This window comes from Dama dama, chromosome 5 (genome assembly GCF_033118175.1).
Source record: "Dama dama isolate Ldn47 chromosome 5, ASM3311817v1, whole genome shotgun sequence".
Taxonomy (NCBI): domain Eukaryota; kingdom Metazoa; phylum Chordata; class Mammalia; order Artiodactyla; family Cervidae; genus Dama; species Dama dama.
In genome coordinates, this window is record NC_083685.1 from 80,490,646 (window position 1) to 80,509,319 (window position 18,674).

Here is an 18,674-nt window from a genome sequence, read left to right on the forward strand (position 1 = left end):
GGATAGGATCTGGGTCTCTGGCACTGCAGGCGGATTCTCTGCTGTCTCAGTCACCAGGGAAGTCCACGTTAAAGCATGTCAGTAGTTCAGTTGTGTCCCAACTTTTTGTGACCACACAGACTGTAGCCCACCAGCCTCCTCAGTCCACGGAATTCTCTAGGCAAGAATACTGGAGTGGGTAGCCATTCCCTTCTCCAGGGGATCTTCCAGACCCAGGGATCGAAGCCAGGTCTCCTGAATTGCAAGCAGATTCTGTACTCCCTGAGCCACAAGTTAAAGCATATAGGTCGCTAAAGCGTACTGACCAAGAGAGTACAGTACGGCTCTCACATGCTGAGAAAAAAACCATTCAGAGCACAGAGAACAATGATCAATCCTAGGGTACTGTGATGTACTCCTACATACATATAGTTTTTCACTGAAAACTTTTCAGACACATGTAACATTAGCACTACAGGGAAGCATTAAAACAGGACACATATACTTCCCCTGTCAACAGTGATCACATTTTATTACTGCTTCAATCACCTATCTTTTCCCCTAAATCATAACTGAGGAAATAAGAACTCTCTATTGTGTCCTCTACTTGTACATAGCACATGCCTGGGACATAGCTGGCTTTCAAATATTCACTGAATAGATGAAATACTTACAAACGTTTGCTGAAAAATTTTCGTAATTTGGTAGAAATACTTCCTCAAAAACTTATTTTTGCATTCTTTACACAAACATACAAAGTCACAGTAACTGCTAAACCATCTAATTCTATCAATTCTACCACCTTTTAACTATTAGTATTTTCACATTATGTTCACTCATTCAGAGGTTATCTACAATCATACTGGTGGTGCCATTTTGCCTGCAGATTAGGCACAGGTTTGTCTTCTTAAGCGTTTTATTTCTATACCTCTTCTACTCTGGTCTTTATAATGACTAGACATGTCTCATCATCTCACGATGATATCAGTGAAACTTCATGGAATATGGAGAGGCTAGCCTCAAAACATCTCTAGTCTAATTATCTGAAAAATACTGATTTGCAAATCTTTAGACCAGAGACTTCATCATAACTTAATAAACAAAGGGAAGAACAGCATTAGTATCCATTGTTCCCTTAAGAAAACAGACTGGTCAGCTACATAAAAACTGGTTTTCCATCCCAAGTTGACCATTTCTCCCAGAAACTAAAAGTCTTTATGGACTGAGAACTGTATTTTCCCTGCTCAGGGAGGACTTAAATGCCCCAAAACAATATAGTCATTCAAATTCCGGCTGAAATGATTTCTCTGCTGACTTCCAAATACAGCAGCTCTTTTCACATCCTCCTATTTTTGTTCATGCACACATATCCTATTCTCATCTGCCCAGTGAAATTCTAAGTATCTGTCAAGTTGTTATACAATTCCTTTCCGGGCTATAAAGTCATCTTAACCACACCAGTATCTAACTACACTTCATCTTAGAATTTCTGATATAATTGAGTAACAAATATTTGATTTTAATATACAATCGCTACCATTTAATGTGGAATATATATCCAGTAAGATTATTACTTCCTATTCCATGTCTCCTATGTAGCACTTACAACAGTGCTGAGCACAGAGATGATCTTTAATATTGTAAATAACATTAACTTGTTTAATGACCTTTTACTCTCCATTGTGGCTTTATCACAAATCATCAACCAATGGGACTGATTAGCTTAGAAACAATCACTAATGCTTTGCACACCTAAACTTTCCTCCATAACTTAACATCCATAAATGCTACACTTTCTTATTTGGCTCTCTCTTCGTTGCTGATCTATTCTGCAACAAATGAACACCTGCTTCTTCTATACTGTAAATCATAAATTGAGTTTCTAATAAAAATAACAGTTAAAAGCCAAATTTTCCAGTAAGACAGTAAGGTTTATTGGAGAGGGAGAGGGCCCTAAAGTGACCTTTTCTCAGGGAAAGCTCCTTAATTATCAGACTTCAAAAAAGAATATTTCTTGGTGGTTTTCTCTTTATAAATGCCTGACCCACCTCCCCTACCTAACCCCAATGTCAGTTCCTTCTATCATTACCCAAAAAAGAAGGCAGTGAAAGGAAGACATTATTGGGGTTCTGAGTTCCTTGGGCAATTAGAAAGGAAAAAGAAATCAAAACAATCACTAGAGGAGAAGGAAATGGCAACCTACTCCAGTATTCTTGCCTGGAAAAGTCCATGGACAGAGGAGCCTGGCAGGCTGCAGTCCATGGGGTTACATGACTGAGCATGTGTGCATGAGGGTGGAGGGAGATGAGTTGATAGCAATAAAGTGGTAGAACTAAAAAAAAAAAAGAAAATAAAGACTGAATGAACAATCCTAAAAAAAAAAAAAAAAAAAAAAACAATCACTAGACGTGATAGAGACTAAAACTCAAGAAGTCAAGCAGAGTTGCTTGCCTGAGAAACCGTTGCAAGTGGTATTACCAAGGAGTAATACCAGGAGTAAACTGCTGCAAGTGGTATTACCTAAGAGTTTACCTCTATCAATGGTTGCTAAACTTTAATGCAGAATTACTCAGGGTGCTCACGATTATTTCCTAAATATCATCTCCACAGACATGTCCACAAGCCTAGGAATTTGCATTCTGGAGAAACAAATCAGCTGGCTCTGATATAGAAGATCCATGTACCCAACTTTGAACTGTAAGAGCTTTTTCCTTATATGTGATATTTATGCCAACACTTGTTATCTTCCACTGGTAATGGGGGAACACTTCAGAAAAGGTATCTTCAAAACTAAAATGGCTGACCACACTATCCAATAGTTAGCCTTAGAAAGTAATGAACATTCTTAGTTGGCTCAAATCTATTTTAATAATACTCAGTGCTTGAACAGAATATAAATATTATATCTGATTTGGTAATTCACAAAGAAATGGAGACTTATCTTATTGGTCAAGGAGAACTATCTGAGTTCAAGTTGTCAGCAATAGCATTCTTTTTTTGCTTTTAACTTTTTGGCTGTATGGCATGCAGCAACTTAGTTCCCTAACCAGAGATCGAACCTACGCCCCTGCAGTGGAAGCAGGAAGTCTTAACCACTAGACTGTCAGCAAGTCCCCAGTAATAGCATTCTTTTGAAACTAAGTATATGCATTTGCAAATAAAGTTTAAAAAAAAAAAAAAAAAGTGTTGTACCTCATAAAGTCTGGTGGAACAGGAGTGGTAACAAAGGATGCCATAGGCTTTCGATGAACTTGCTGAAACATCATGAGGATCTCTGAGCTCTTAGATATCAATTCACTCTTACTACAAGACCGCAACTGTGAGGAAAAACAAATGTTTGAATAAACAAAATTACGATCCACTAGCACACCCAAGATCCTTAAAGGAAATGGAAGTTATTTTGGTTATATACTGAAAAAAATGACATGAAGAAAAACACAATGATTCTTTGAAAGTGGGTTTGAAAGTTAATAAGGAAAGGATCTAGGTTGATTGATTTCCATTGTAGTAGTAAAGTTATTCAGTAAATATATTTGATTTTAATGTATTTTTCTCTGTATATTAGCATAAATCCAATTCTAAGCAACTACAATATATTTGTGTATCTTATACATGTATATTTTAGAGTGGTATAGTGAAGCCATTATGTATATAAATGAACAAACCTCTAGAAGTCAATGACCTTCAAACACGGATTTCTCAAATTACACTCCAGGGAACTGAGAAATGTTTAAGACCTAACACAAAAAAAAGTCTTAACCTCTATCAATTCGGGAAACATTAAGTCAAACCAAAGGTAAAAAGTGAGACCTCATTTCCTCCAAAGGCAGACTTTTAAACAGACATTTTTCATAAGGTGAAGGTAGTTCCTTCTACTCTTAGTTTCCTGAATAATCTGGAAATGAATGAGGATCAAATATAACTGAATGTTATTTTTAAAATTAATACTATTCTATTCATTTTTACTTACATGTGCTTGTGGTTTTAGCCTATAGTCTCTTGAGTTACAATCAAGTGATTTTTCTGATAATGCAACATTCCTTTGATTAACTCTACCAAGTCTTGCTTTCTTGTTTTACTACATATCCTACTGATTTTGCTTTGCCAGTACTTCAAGATTTTGGCATTTCTGTTTGCAACAGAGTTGGGCTTTAATTGTGCTTTTTCTTTGTTCTTATGCTGACTGGTTATGAAATACATTTTTTTTGTTTTATTTATTTCTGGCTGCACTGGGACACTGGACTGCTGTGTGCGGGCCTTCTCTACTTGCAGTGAGCAGATCTAGTCTCTAGTTGCAGTGCACTGGCTTCTCTTTGCTTCTTTTGTCACGGAGCATGGGTGCCAGGGTGGGCAGGCTTCAGTAGCTGTGGCACTTGAGCTCCAGAGCACAGGCTCAGTAGCTGTGGCATGCAGGCTTAGTTGCCCCATGGCATGTGGAATCTTCCTAGACCAGGGACTGAACCCATGTCCCCTTCACTGGCAAGCGGACTACCAAGGAAGTCTAATCCATTGACATTTATTTACATTTTTTACATTTATTATTTACTACATTATTTACATTTATTATTACTGACAACAGTGCCATCAACTAATAACAATACATAAAATAAAGAAAAATACTCAACCCAAAAATAACCAAAAAATTTAAAAAAGAAACCAACAAAGGAACAAAGAACTGGTAGAACCAAGAAAACAGCAAGATAGTAAATTCAAACAGTACCAAATCAATGAGCACACTAAACATCCCAGTTAAAAGTCAAAGATTGTCAGAAAGGACTAAAAAATGAGACCCAATTGTATACTGCCTACGAGACACGTTTAAGAACAAATACATTAAAAGAAAACCAACAGAATAAGATAAGACATGGTAACTAGTTAAAAGAAAGTTTAAATGACTTTTTATATCAAATAAACTAGATTTGAAAGCAAACAGGTCTTTCACAGAGATAATGGAAACAATTCATCAAGGGACTGTAACAATCCTAGATGTTTATGCCCCGACTACTATGGCTTCAAAATACATGAAGTAAAAATCAATAGAACTGCTATAATACACAAATTATGGAATGACTTCTGAAAACTTGAATACCCCCCTCTCAATAACCGATAAAACAGGGGAGCAGAAAATCCACAAGGATATAGTACACTTGAACATCAATATCAACCAACTTGACCTGACATTACAGAGTATCAGAAAAATCCCCAAATATCTGGAACCTAAGTAACATACTTCTGTAGAACCCATGTGTCAAAGAAGTCACAAAGGATGTAAGAATGTGCTTCAAGCAGAAAGGTCTCAAATCAATAACCCCAGCTTCAATTCTAACATTTTAGGGGAGAAAGGGCAAATCAAACTGAAGACTATACACATGGACAGGAAAAGGCAATGGCACCCCACTCCAGTACTCTTGCCTGGAGAATCCCAGGGATGGGGAAGCCTGGTGGGCTGCCATCTATGGGGTTGCACAGAGTTGGCCACAACTGAAGCAACTTAGCAGCAGCGGCAGCAGCATACACATGGACATCACCAGATGGTCAACACCAAAATCAGACTGATTAGATTCTTTGCAGTGAAAGATGGAGAAGCTCTACACAGTTGGCAAAAACAAGACCAGGAGCTGACTGTGGCTCAGATCATGAACTCCTTACTGCCAAATTCAGACTTAAATTGAAGAAAGTAGGGAAAACCACTAGACCATTCAGGTATGACCTAAATTAAATCCCTAACCATTATACAATGGAAGTGAGAAATAGATTTAAGGGACTAGATCTAATAAGAGTGCCTGATGAACTATGAATACAGGTTCATGACATTGTACAGGAGACAGGGAGCAAGACCATCCCCAAGAAAAAGACATGCAAAAAGGCAAAATGGCTGTCTGAGGATACCTTACAAATAGCTGTAAAAAGAAGAGAGCTCAAAAGCAAAAGAGAAAAGGAAAGATATACCCATTTGAATGCAGAGTTCCAAAGAATAGCCAGGAGAGATAAGAAAGCCTTCCTCAGTGATCACTGTAAAGAAATAGAGGAAAACAATAGTATGGGAAAGACCAGAGATCTCTTCAAGATAATTAGATACCAAGGGAACAGTTCATGCAAAGATGGGCTCAATAAAGGACAGAAATGGTATGGACCTAACAGAAGCAGAAGATATTAAGAAGAGGCGGCATGTATACAAAGAAGAATTGTACAAAAAAGATCTTCACGACCCAGATAATCATGATGGTGTGATCACTCACCTAGAGCCAGACATCCTGGAATGTGAAGTCAAGTGGGCCTTAGGAAGCATCACTACGAACAAAGCTAGTGGAGGTGATGGAATTCCAGCTGAGCTATTTCACATCCTAAAAGATGATGTTGTGAAAGTACTACACTTAATATGCCAGCAAATTTAGAAAACTCAGCAGTGGCCACAGGACTGGGAAGGTTCAGTTTTCATTCCAATCCCAAAGAAAGGCAATGCCAAAGAATGCTCAAACTACCGCACAACTGCACTCATCTCACACGCTAGCAAAGTAATGTTCAAAATTCTCCAAGCTAGGCTTCAGCAATACATGAACTGTGAACATCCAGATGTTCAAGCTGGTTTTAGAGAAGGCAGAAGAACCAGAGATCAAATTGCCAACATCCGCTGGATCATAGAAAAAGCAAGAGATTTCCAGAAAAACATCTATTTCTGCTTTACTGACTATGCCAGTCTTTCACTGTATGGATCACAATAAACTGTGGAAAATTCTGAAAGAGATGGGAATACCAGACCACCTGACCTGCCTCTTGAGAAATCGGTATGCAGGTCAGGGAGCAACAGTTAGAAATGAACATGAAACAACAGGCTGGTTCCAAATCGGGAAAGGAGTATGTCAAGGCTGTATATTGTCACCCTGCTTATTTAACTTATATGCAGAGTACATCATGAGAAACGCTGGGCTGGATGAAACACAGGCTGGAATTAAGATTGCTGGGAGGAATATCAATAACCTCAGATATGCAGATGACACCACCTTTAACGGCAGAAAGTGAAGAAGAATTAAAGAGCCTCTTGATGAAAGTGAAAGAGGAGACTGGAAGTTGGCTTTAAGCTCAACATTGAGAAAACAAAGATCATGGCATCCAGTTCTGTCACTTCATGGCAAACAGATGGAGAAATGGTGGAAATAGTGGCAGACTTTATTTTGGGGGGCTCCAAAATCATTGGAGATGGTACCTGCAGCCATGAAATATAAAGACGCTTACTCCTTAGAAGAGAAGTTATGACCAACCTAGACAGCATATTGAAAAGCAGACATTACTTTGCAACAAAGGTCTAGTCAAGGCTATGGTTTTTCCAGTAGTCATGTATGCATGTGAGCGTTGGACTACGAAGAAAGCTGAGCACCGAGGAATTGATGCTTTTGAACTGTGGTGTTGGAGAAGACTCTTGAGAGTCCCTCGGACTGCAAGGAGATCCAGCCAGTCCATCCTAAAGGAAATCAGTCCTGAATGTTCATTGGAAGGACTGATGTTGAAGCTGAAACTCCAATACCCTGGCCACCTAATGCAAAGAACTGTCTCATTTGAAAAGACCCTGATGCTGGGAAAGATTGAAGGCAGGAGGAGAAGGGGATGACAAAGGATGAGATGGTTGGATGGCATCACTGAATCAATGGACATGAGTTTCAGGAAACTCTGGGAGTTGGTGATGGATAGGGAGGCCTGGTGTACTGCAGCCCATGGGTCGCCGAGAGTCAGACACAACTGAGCGATTGAACTGAACTGAAGCAAAAGAAAGATAATAATTAGATCAAAATAAAAATCAACAGAATTTAAAGCAGAAAAATAACAGAGAAAAACCAAAACCAATACTTAGTTGAAAAGATCAACAAAATTCAATATCCTCTAGTCAGACTGATCAGGGAGAAAAGAAAGAAGACACAAATTACCAGTACCAGAAAGAAAAGAAGTAACACCACTGCATTCTAAAATGTTAAAAGCATAATAAGGGACTATTATTAATTTTAAGCCAAAAAATTCAGCAAATTCAAATGAAAGGGATTAATTCCCTGAAAGACATAAACTATGAAAGCTCATTCAAGACGAAGGCAACATGAACTGCCCTATTTTTTTTTTTTTGGCCATAATGTAAGGAATGCATGATCTTAGTTTCCCAACCAGGGATCGAATTTGCACCCTCTGAAGTGGAAGAATGGGGGTCTTAAACACTGGATTGCTGGGGAAGTCAGAAAAACTGCCTTATATCTATAAAGAAACTGAAAACTTCCTGTTTTCTTTCTTTCCACAAAGAAAAGAAGATTCAGATGGCTTCACTGGTGTATTCTAGCAAACATCTAAGAAAGAAACATTACCAGTTCTACATAGCTTCTTCCAAAACACTGAAGAGTACATAATTTAAAACTCACCAATCTCCAAAATATACAAACAGCTTGTGGAGCTCAATATTAAAAGAACAACCAACCCAATCAAAAAGCTTGTACAAGACCTAAACAGCCATTTCTCCAAAGAAGACATAGGAGGTGGCCAAGAGGCATGAGAAAAGATCCTCAACAACAGTAATTATTAGAGAAATGCAAACTGAAAATCACAATGAGGTATCACCTGCATGTGTGGAATCTAAAGAAATCGTATAGATGGACCTATCAGCGGGCAAGAACAGAGAGACAGACATAGAGAACAGATGTATGAGCACAGAGGTAGGGGACGTGAGGCAGGAGACTAGGATTGATATACGTATCTATGTAATAGCTGGGAACCTGGTGTATACAGCACAGGGAGCTCTGCTCCATGCTTTGTGGTGACCTAGATAGGAGGGAGGTCCAAGAGGGAAGGGATATATATATGTGTACATATAGTGGATTCACCTCACTGTACAACAGAATCTAACACAACATTGTACAGCAACTATATCCCCAAAATGATAAATAATGGGGGAAAAAACTCATCCTTTATCATATCAAAAATTCTGAAATACCAAATAAATCTGACAAATGATGTAAAAATCTTGTGCCCGGAAAAGTTACAAAACACTGCTGAAATAAATGGACTCTTCTTCATGAAATAGACTCAGTATTGTTAAAATGTCACATCTCAGATCCAATGTAATTCCAATCAAACCCCAAAACATGGGACTTCCTGGTCATCCAGGGGTTAAGAATCTGCCTGCCAATAAAGGGGGCTCAAGTTCTAACCTTCGTCAGGGAACTAGGATCCCACATGCCATAAGCCCGCACACTGCAACTATTGAGCCCACCTGCCACAACTATGACTCAAAGCAGCTAAAAAAAATTAATATTGAAGAAAAAAAATTTTTTTCAGTGGAAATGTTAATCTCTTTGTAAAGTTGAATCTAAAGTTCATATGAAGGTTAAAAAAAAATTCTAAAAAAAGGAAGAGCAAAGTTAGAGAGTTAACACTTTTTGTTGTGGTTCAGTCGCTAAGTCATATCTGACCCTGCAAGCCCATGGGCTGTTAGCACACCAGGCTTCCCTGTTTCTCACTATCTCCCAGAGTTTGCTCAAACTCAACTCCATCAAGTAGGGATACCATCCAACCACCTCATCCTGTCACCTTCTTCTCCTTCTGCTCACAATCTTTCCCAGCATCAGGGTCTCTTTCAATGAGTTGGCACTTCACAGCAGCTGGCCAAAATATTGGAGCTTCAGCTTCAGCATCAGTCCTTCCAAAGAATATTCAGGGTTGATTTTATTATAAAAAGCAACAGTAATCAAACCAGTGCAGCAGTGGCATAAAACAAATCAGTAGGCAACATATATATGGACTAATTTTTGAAAAAGATGCAAAGGCAATTCAGTGAACAAAATCTGGCCTTCAACAAATGGTGCGAGAATAACTGGACAGTCACATACATATACAAATTAAAACAAAAAGACTACCTTGGATCCATACCTCATACACCAAAAATAGATCAAAATGGATCATAGTCCTAAATATAAAGCCTAAAACCATAAAACTTCTGGAAGAAAACACAGTAGAAAATATTTGTGATCTTAGGTTAAGTAAAGATTTCTTAGCTATGACAGCAGAAGAACAAACTGATAAATTACATTTCATTAAAATTTAAAACTTCCTTTCAAAAGACACTTCTAAGAGAGTGAAAAGACAAGCCATAGACTTGAAGGAAATCTTTGCAAAGCACCTATCTAATAAAGAACTTATATCCAGTTTTCTACACAAAGAGCTCTCAAAACTCAGTAAGAAAACAAACAAGGCCATAAAATGATGGCCAAAAGATCTGAATAACAAAAAAATCTGAACAGATACCTCAACAAAGAGGATACATGGATGACACATAAATTCAAGAAAGGATGCTTAGCATCATTAGTCACAAGGCAAATGTAAATTAGGTTGGTGCAAAAGTAATTGCGGTTTTGCATTGTTAAACTTTATCATCTGATATTAGAATACATTCATTCTTAAATAAATGTCATTATGCTACACATCACTTTAATGCTCATTTCTCGCTTTATTCTTTTTTTTGCTAATGACTTATTGCAGTTTATTTTATATTTATTTTAGACTACAGAAATGATGTCAGACAAAAAGCAAATCTGAGTGATTTTTTTATTCAAGTTCAAAATGGGTCGTGTCATAAAGCACCAGACAACTTGTAAAATCAACAATACATCTGGCCCAGGAACTGCTAAGAAATGTACAGAGCAGCAGTGGTTCAAGAAGTTTTGCAAAGGAAACGAGAGCTTTGAAGATGAGGGGCATAGTGGCCGGCCACTGGAAGGTGACAACAATCAATCGAGAGCAATCATCAAAGCTGATCTTCTTACAACTACATGAGAAGTTGCTAAAGAATTCAACGTTTACTATTCTAAAATCATCTGGCATCTGAAGCAAATTGGAAAGGTGAAAAAGCTTGATAAGTGGGTGCCTCATGAACTGACCTTAAATCAAAATAACAGTTGTTTTTAAAGTGTCGTCTTCTCTTATTCTACGTAACAATGAACCATTTCTCAGACTGCGATGTGCCAACAAAAAGTAGATTTTATACAACTGGCAATGACCAGCTCAGTGGGTGGACCGAGAAGCTCCAAAGGACTTTTCAAAGTCAAATTTGCACCAAAATGAGATCATGGTCACTGTTTGGTGGTCTGCTCCTGGTCTGATTCACTACAGCTTTCTGAATCCCAACAAAACCAGTATATCTGAGAAGTATGCTCAGCAATCTGATGAGATGCACCAAAAACTGCAATGACTATAGCCAGCACTGGTTAACCGAATGGGTCCAATTCTTTTCCAGGACAATGCCTGACTGCAGGTCATACAACCAACACTTCAAAAGTTGAATGAACTGGGCTATGAAGTTTTGCCTCATCCACCATATTCACCTAACCTCTTGCTAACCAACTACCACTTCTTCAAACACCTTGACAAGTTTTTGCACGGAAAATGCGTCCTCAACCAACAGGAGGCAGAAAATGCTTTTCAAGAGTTCATTGAAGCACAGATTTTTACACTATAGGAATAAACAAACTTATTTCTTGTTAGCAAAAACATGTTGATTGTAATGGTTTCTATTTTAATTAATAAAAATGTGGTTGAGCCTAGTTATAATGATTTAAAAATCACGGTCTGAAACTGCAATTACTTTTGCCCCAACCTAATAAAACCATAATGAAATATCATTACACTTCTATGAGAACACCTCAAATTAAAGACTGACTATATCACATGTTAACAAGAATGTGAATTAACTAATACTCTCAAAGACTACTGACGGAAATAAAAATGATAGTCTCAAAAAAAAAAAAAAGATACAGTCTCTTCAGGAAAAGAGATGGCATTTATTAAAAATTGAATCATGTATTTTCCATTCTATCTTAGGTGGACCCAAGAGAAAAGGAAATATATGTCCATGTAGATTTGTAAATAAATGCTTATTGCCACTTGATTTGTAAAAGTCAAAACCAGAAAGCAAACCAAGGAGAATGGACACACATGTATCTTTGGTTGAATCTCTTTGCCTTCACCTGAAACTATCACAACACTGTTAACTGGCTATATGCCAATCCAAAAAAAAAAGGAAGCTAACGAAATGACCATAAATAGCTGAATGGAAAAACAAACTGTGGCATATACATACAATGGAATACTACTCAGCAATTAAAAAGGAAAGAACTATTGATACATGAATGAACTGTAAAATAATTCTGCTGAGTAAAAGAGATCAAACACAAAATGTGTGTGCTATGCTTAGTCACTCAGTCATGTCCAATCCTTTGTGGCCCCATGGACTGCAGCCTGCCAGGCTCCTCAGTCCATGAGATTCTCTGGGCAAGAACACTGGAACGGGTTACCATGCCCTCCTCTGGGGGATGTTCCCAACCCAGCGATCGAACCCAGGTCAGATTCCAATTATATTAAACACTAGAAAAGGCAAATTTATCTATGACAGAAAGCAGATTGGGGGTTGCCTGGAGGGGGAAGTGTTGGAAGAAGCAGAAGCAGAGTTTATAAAGAGGTATAAGGAATTTTGGAGGAATAAAGTTACTACCATGACTGTGGTAATGGTTTCACAGGGGTATACATTTGTCAAAACTTATCAAATTGTACACTTTAAATACATGTAGCTTATTTGTTTGGTCAATTATCCTTCAACAACACTGTTAAATGAAAAAAAAAAAAAAAAAGTGCACAGATCCCCAGATCCCACCCCTACGCCACTACAGCTGGTTTAAAAAATTTATCCCATCATTCCAGCAGAAGGTTGCTTGACTATTCTCTGGAGGGGAAAATCTGTTCTCTAGAACAACATGCATAGTTAAGAATGGGAATACTGGGGAATCCCCTGGCAGGCCAGCAGTTACAGTGGTTAAGACACCATGCTTTCACTGCCAACAGCCCAGGTTCAACCCCTGCTCAGTAAAGTAAGATTCAGCAAACAACAAAGCATGAAACACTGAAGAGAAAAACAAGAATATATAAATAAATATTTATGTACTGAATTCTACCAGACAGTCAACCAAGTGTAAAGACTGATAAATGCATTTTCAGATATGTAGTCTCTGATTACTCTTTATAAAAGCCAGAGGAAGTGTGATTCCGAAACAAATGTATAAATCAAGAGCAGGAAGCCACGGAAATCAGGAAACACAAGGTTTAACCTAAAGAAATGAAGGGAATCCCCAGGATGATAATTAAGAGAACAATTGCATGAGACAGCTGTGTATCATATGAACTAGAGAATCTCAAAAACCAAATTCAAGACATATAAATATATCAAATATCTATAATTTTATTCATATTATTTATTCATTCACTATAGACTTCATCCCCACCTACCCTGAATCTAAAATCATAAAGTCCTTGAGGACAGATTTTTTTTTTGCCACTTTGTCCACTGCTGTGTTCTAAGCATCTAAATCAACACCTGCTATCTATTTGATATGGAATAAAAATTTTCTTCATAAATAAAAATGCTAATTTTATCCTAAGGATCACTACATGTTAGTAACTGGCAATAATATTGTATCTTGAAGTCACAATGTCAGAAGATTTTAATCTACAGATTTAGATTTCTATTGGCTATTCTCTATAAAAATAATTCCATTTTTGCAAAAACAAAATAAATCTTATTTTTCTGGGACTTCCCTGGTGGTGCAGCAGTTAACAATCTGCCTTGCAGTGCAGGGGACACAGGTTTGATTCCTGTCTTAGGAACTAAGATCCCACATGCCACAGAGTAACCAAGCCTGTCGGCTGTAACTACTGACTCTGCACACCACAACTAGAGAATCTGTGTGACCAGATCCCACATGATGCAACTAAGACTCAACACGACCAACAAATAAATATTAAAAAAAAAAAATCTTTACCTAATTCCCAAACATGATGGAGAAACTGAATCAGCTGATTCCTATTTCATAAAAATCCCTAGTACAGCACACAGATCCAGAGATCTTTGACCTTATATAAACTGTCAAAAAAACAACAAAACCAAAAAACTTTTCAAGTATATGAACAAAAAAAGGATAAAGACTTTATCTCATGTCATTTAATATTCCATTACCTGATGCTCTACTTCCTGAACTAAGGATTCCAATAGTTCTGTTTCTTGAGTCAGAGATGTCTTCTGACCTATTTAAAAATAGCAAAGACGAACATTCAGGCTCGTTATTGGTTTGAAAATGAAATTAACTTTCATTGAACATATTCGATAATAAGAAATCAATCTCAAGTAAGCAAAACTTCTTCATTACAGCTATCTTAAAAAACTTCCCAGAATTTTAATTATAGTAGCTTTGACAAGAGGATTTCAGAACCAACACTAACTACAATAACAGACAAAATGCAATGTAATTCTATTAAATCCTTCTAAGAAACATATAATGACAACATACTCTGTGATGAAATTAATGTTATTGCTTCTTAAGGAATATAAAGATGTACCAAAGTATTTAATCAATCAACCATTCTGAAATAATTCCTCCCCCCAAATTTAACAGCAGCCTAAAAAGAAGAATGTAGTTAGTGGACCATTTTGTATACGAACTGTCAGCAAGAGGTATGTTCTTTGAATAAAAAGGAATCTATGAAAAAGAATGCCCAGAGAGGAAAGCAGTCTCAAAGAAGCTGGAAACAGGAGGGATAAATGAATGATTATTACAGTGAAGGAAGAAAGACACTGCTGACATGATTACAGTACAGGCAGGCTTGCCAAATCAGACCATCTTCTGTGTAAATCACAGTCTGAGGAGCTGGAAGCATATCCCATGATGTCAGCAGAAATCATATCAATTTGGTGTAATGTTAACTGACATAAGGGAAAAATTAATAGGCAGAATTCTTTTTTTAAAGCAATCTTTCCCCAGCCTATAACTTATCAACTTTTACTCTTCTAAGACGACTCTCAAGGAGGTTCAAAGCCCCATGTACACAAGAAAACTCACCCATCAATGTTATTAGCTTATTCTTCAGCTGGGTGTCTAATCGTGCTATCATCATCTCCACTGCATTCCTAATCTCCCGAACACGCTCATCTTTTGCATTTCTTACAGCTTCTACATTTCTTTCCTAGAAAATAAACAGGTAAAAACTTTTAATTGAATTATTCAAACAGAAGTAAATGGACCTTAACATAATCACTGCAATTCTTAAAGTCATTTAATTTCCCCTTTAAAAACTATCAGCCAGTAACACTTTTTAATTGTTCAAATACAACAGGAAACTCAGAAAAAATTTTTAACAATTAAAACATAATAAAGTACATAATATTTTAACAGTTAAACAGAAAAGATGTGTAATTACAAAAAATTGCTTTAGGTAACACATACAAAGCCTAACCATATAGGAAATCACCGTTCAAAAAGTACACTAAGGTCAGTTCACATCACCCTAATACAAATGAAAAATTTGAAAAACCGTATCTACTCTAGTTTACAAAGTTTTAAATTTTTTTCAGAACTAAGCTAAGAAAGAAAAAAATAAGGTTTTTTAAAGACTGCATAGTACAGTTTTTTTTCAATAGCATACCACCAAAAATAAAAAGTAAACTTTCCGATATTTACTATTATAAGCAAAAGCAGTGAGAATGTCAAACTACCAACAAAACACCTTCTTTAATGCCCAAATTAAAATGTCATCAAAAGAAAACAATAGAAAAAAAGGTAGACAAATAAAAGCCAAATGGAAGACATCCAACTTGTTTATAGTCCAAAATGACTTTGTGCAGCATACATGTAACTCAAAAATATTATTTTCTGTATAAAGAATGTTATAAAAATGATAATCTCAATCTTGATTGCTGCATGACTAAAATAAAAACATCTTTAAGTTAGGAATGGTCCACAAACCTCACTAATAAGTGTCATTCAGGTAACTTTGAACAAAATAAATTCCAAAAGTGTATTTTCTACTTAAATGTTTGATGCTTATTACACTTTCCCATAGAAATATTATTACAAATATTACAAATATTATTACAAATATTATTACAAACTCACCTGAGCTCTTGACCCAGACAATATCTAAAGAGTAGTGTTAAACACTACTCATTCAATTTTGCAGTTATAATTCAGAAGATCAGAAATAGTTCATTCTGTGGTAGCAGAAACTCTCCCAAAGAATAAATGACTTAATGACTATAAAATGTCAATACTGATTCTATTCAGAAGTCAGTAATTGACTCTGTAACAAATAGGCTCATTGAACTTATTCATTGATTCCCTATTTTTCTGCAAGAACAGGCAATTCTCTGGCTCCAACTTCAGAGCAGGCAAGGAATTTGGATACAATTCCTCAGCTGGTTTAAAGTTAGTGAGAGAAACTATAAACACCTCTTATCAAATTTTCCAATCTTGAGTTCAACATCTGATTGATCTATCTTATAAAAAACATATATTTTATTACAGGGACTTCCTTGGTGGTCCAGTGGTTTAAGAATGCTCTTTCAATGCAGGGGGCAAAGGCTGGATCCCTGGCTGGCAAACTAAGATCCCACACACCACATGGTGTGGCAAAAAAATAAAAAGAAAAGAAAAATATATGTGTACATATATTATAAACTATAAAAGAAATAATGATCTTTCAGTAGTAGTAGTCTTACCACTTCTTGAACTAAGCTGATCAGTTCCATGAGACGTCGACGAAGTTTGGCTACTTCTTCATTCACTTTAGTAACATGCTGCTCATAAATTTCCGCCAAAGGTTTAAAGGTATGTCCACTATGCTATTTAAATTAATGAGTAGTTTTAGAACATTTTCATATATCTCATCTACATTTACATTCCTTCCTTAACACTCTACGGGTACTACTAAACTGGTAAATAATTTCATGTGAATTTTATCTTCCGCCTGTTTGTTAAAACAGGCCAGAGTTTGCTTAAGATCACTTGGCCCATGGAGAAAAAAATCCTTCAAGATTTTAGATAATGGACTTTAGCAAAACGTTTACTTACCTAGAAATCTTCACTCATTAAAGAAACAAAATCCTTAACCATGGCCAAAACCACCTGACACAACCTTATTTGTTTCTCTTCTCTTAGTACTAGCCTTTTTCTATGTCCTCAAACTTCCTCCCACCAGTCCTTTGCCAAAGAAACTCCTTATTCAAAAATAATGCTCTTTCCTCCACCCTCTTCAAATTCTCCACCCACTTAACTCCTACTCATCCTCTGGAACTTAACTCAGGCTTACAGTGTAGGTCCCATGGTCAGTCACTCTCATTAGCACTGTATACTTATTTCTAATATTTTTCACAACAGCAAGTGAGTATAGAACTAGCTGTTTGATATCTGTTGTGTTCATCACTGAACCCCCAGTCTCTAGCACAAATGAATCAATCAGAAAGGTACTTGAGAAAAGAAGATTTTAGAAAAAATCATAAGATCTAAATGTCTACATTCATATTGTTTCACAAATGTCTATAAAGTTGTTCCATTTTAAACAAACTAGAATTGGAAATCACAGCCAGGATATCAGATCAACTGACCAGGGTATCAGGTTAAGGAAAAGGCCTTGATCCTACAGCAGAAGATTTGCAAATAAATATGCATTTTACATGTTTTCAATTAAAATATTTATGTAAGGAATGCACATCATACACCAAAATCTCCCACAAAAGAAAATTTTCTGGAATAACAAAAGATACAATACATTCTGCTATGAAGCAGATACATTTAATTTTCATTCTATAAACAGAGTAAAATGATATTACTTTCTAAATCAAACAAAAATGCCAGTCCTTTCAAGACTCTAACCAAAAATAATATGCTGAATTTGTTCCTCTTACCATTCCTCCCCAAAGTGCACACTGGTGGCAGATACACTTCTTACAAGTCCAGCAAAATACACTAAGTTTTTCATGGTGATTCTCACACCTATATGTTACAGGAAAAAAGTACAGTTATAAATTAATTAAAATTGGAACACAGTTACCACAACAAATACCTAAGTTAGGGCAAATAAGTCAGTCAATTTTAAATGACTATATCTCAGGAAATATAGAATGAACTCCCATGGCTTCTGTGTAAATTAGACTACATCAACTTAACCTATGTACATCAAAAGACACATGATAGGAGTTAATACCCAAATTATATAAAGAATTCCTACAATTAAACAAATACCCTAGCCAAGCAGGAGAAAGGCATGGCAACCCACTCCAGTATTCTTGCCTGGAGAATCCCATGGACAGAGGAGCTTGGTGGGCTATATTCCACGGGGTCGCAAGGAGTCAGACATGACTGCAGCGACTTAGCACTAGCCAAGCAAACAAACAAAAACAATTAAAATATGGGCAAAATACAAAACAGAAACTTCTCCAAAGAATATACACAAATGGCCAAATGGATAGGTAAAGATGCTCAACATCCTCATAAGGTAAATTCAAATCAAAACCACAATATTACCTCACACTGATTAGCATGGGCATCATAAAAAAAAGGACTTTCTAGTGGCACAGTGGGTAGGAATCACCTGCCAGTGCAGGGGACAAAGGTTTAATCCCTGATCTGAGAGGACTGCACATGCTGTGATCCAACTAAGCCGATGCACAGCTACTAAACCCGAGCTCTAGAGCCCATGAGCAGCAACTACGGAGGCCGCGCACCCGAGAGCCTGGCTCCACAGCAGAGAAGCTGACACAATGAGAAGCCTGTGCGCTGCAACTAGAGAGGAGCCCCTGCGTGTTAGAGGGTCTTTCCAAACAGAGACACCCACACCATAAGAAACCT

The 18,674-nt window shown here is 36.9% G+C and overlaps 1 protein-coding gene across 3 annotated transcripts in view; it reads right to left on the reverse strand.

Moving 5' to 3' along the window:
* The window catches only part of TRIM37 (tripartite motif containing 37), a 139,132-nt gene that overhangs the window by 109,071 nt on the left and 11,387 nt on the right, over positions 1 to 18,674 (reverse strand). For all 3 annotated transcript variants that reach the window (XM_061142644.1, XM_061142645.1, XM_061142643.1), the window contains exons 5-9: positions 17,732 to 17,819; positions 16,547 to 16,669; positions 14,892 to 15,015; positions 14,012 to 14,079; positions 3,172 to 3,296 (exon numbers count right to left, since the gene is read on the reverse strand). In XM_061142644.1, coding sequence (XP_060998627.1) covers positions 3,172 to 3,296; positions 14,012 to 14,079; positions 14,892 to 15,015; positions 16,547 to 16,669; positions 17,732 to 17,819 — 528 coding nt within the window. The remainder of the gene's footprint in view (positions 1 to 3,171; positions 3,297 to 14,011; positions 14,080 to 14,891; positions 15,016 to 16,546; positions 16,670 to 17,731; positions 17,820 to 18,674) is intronic.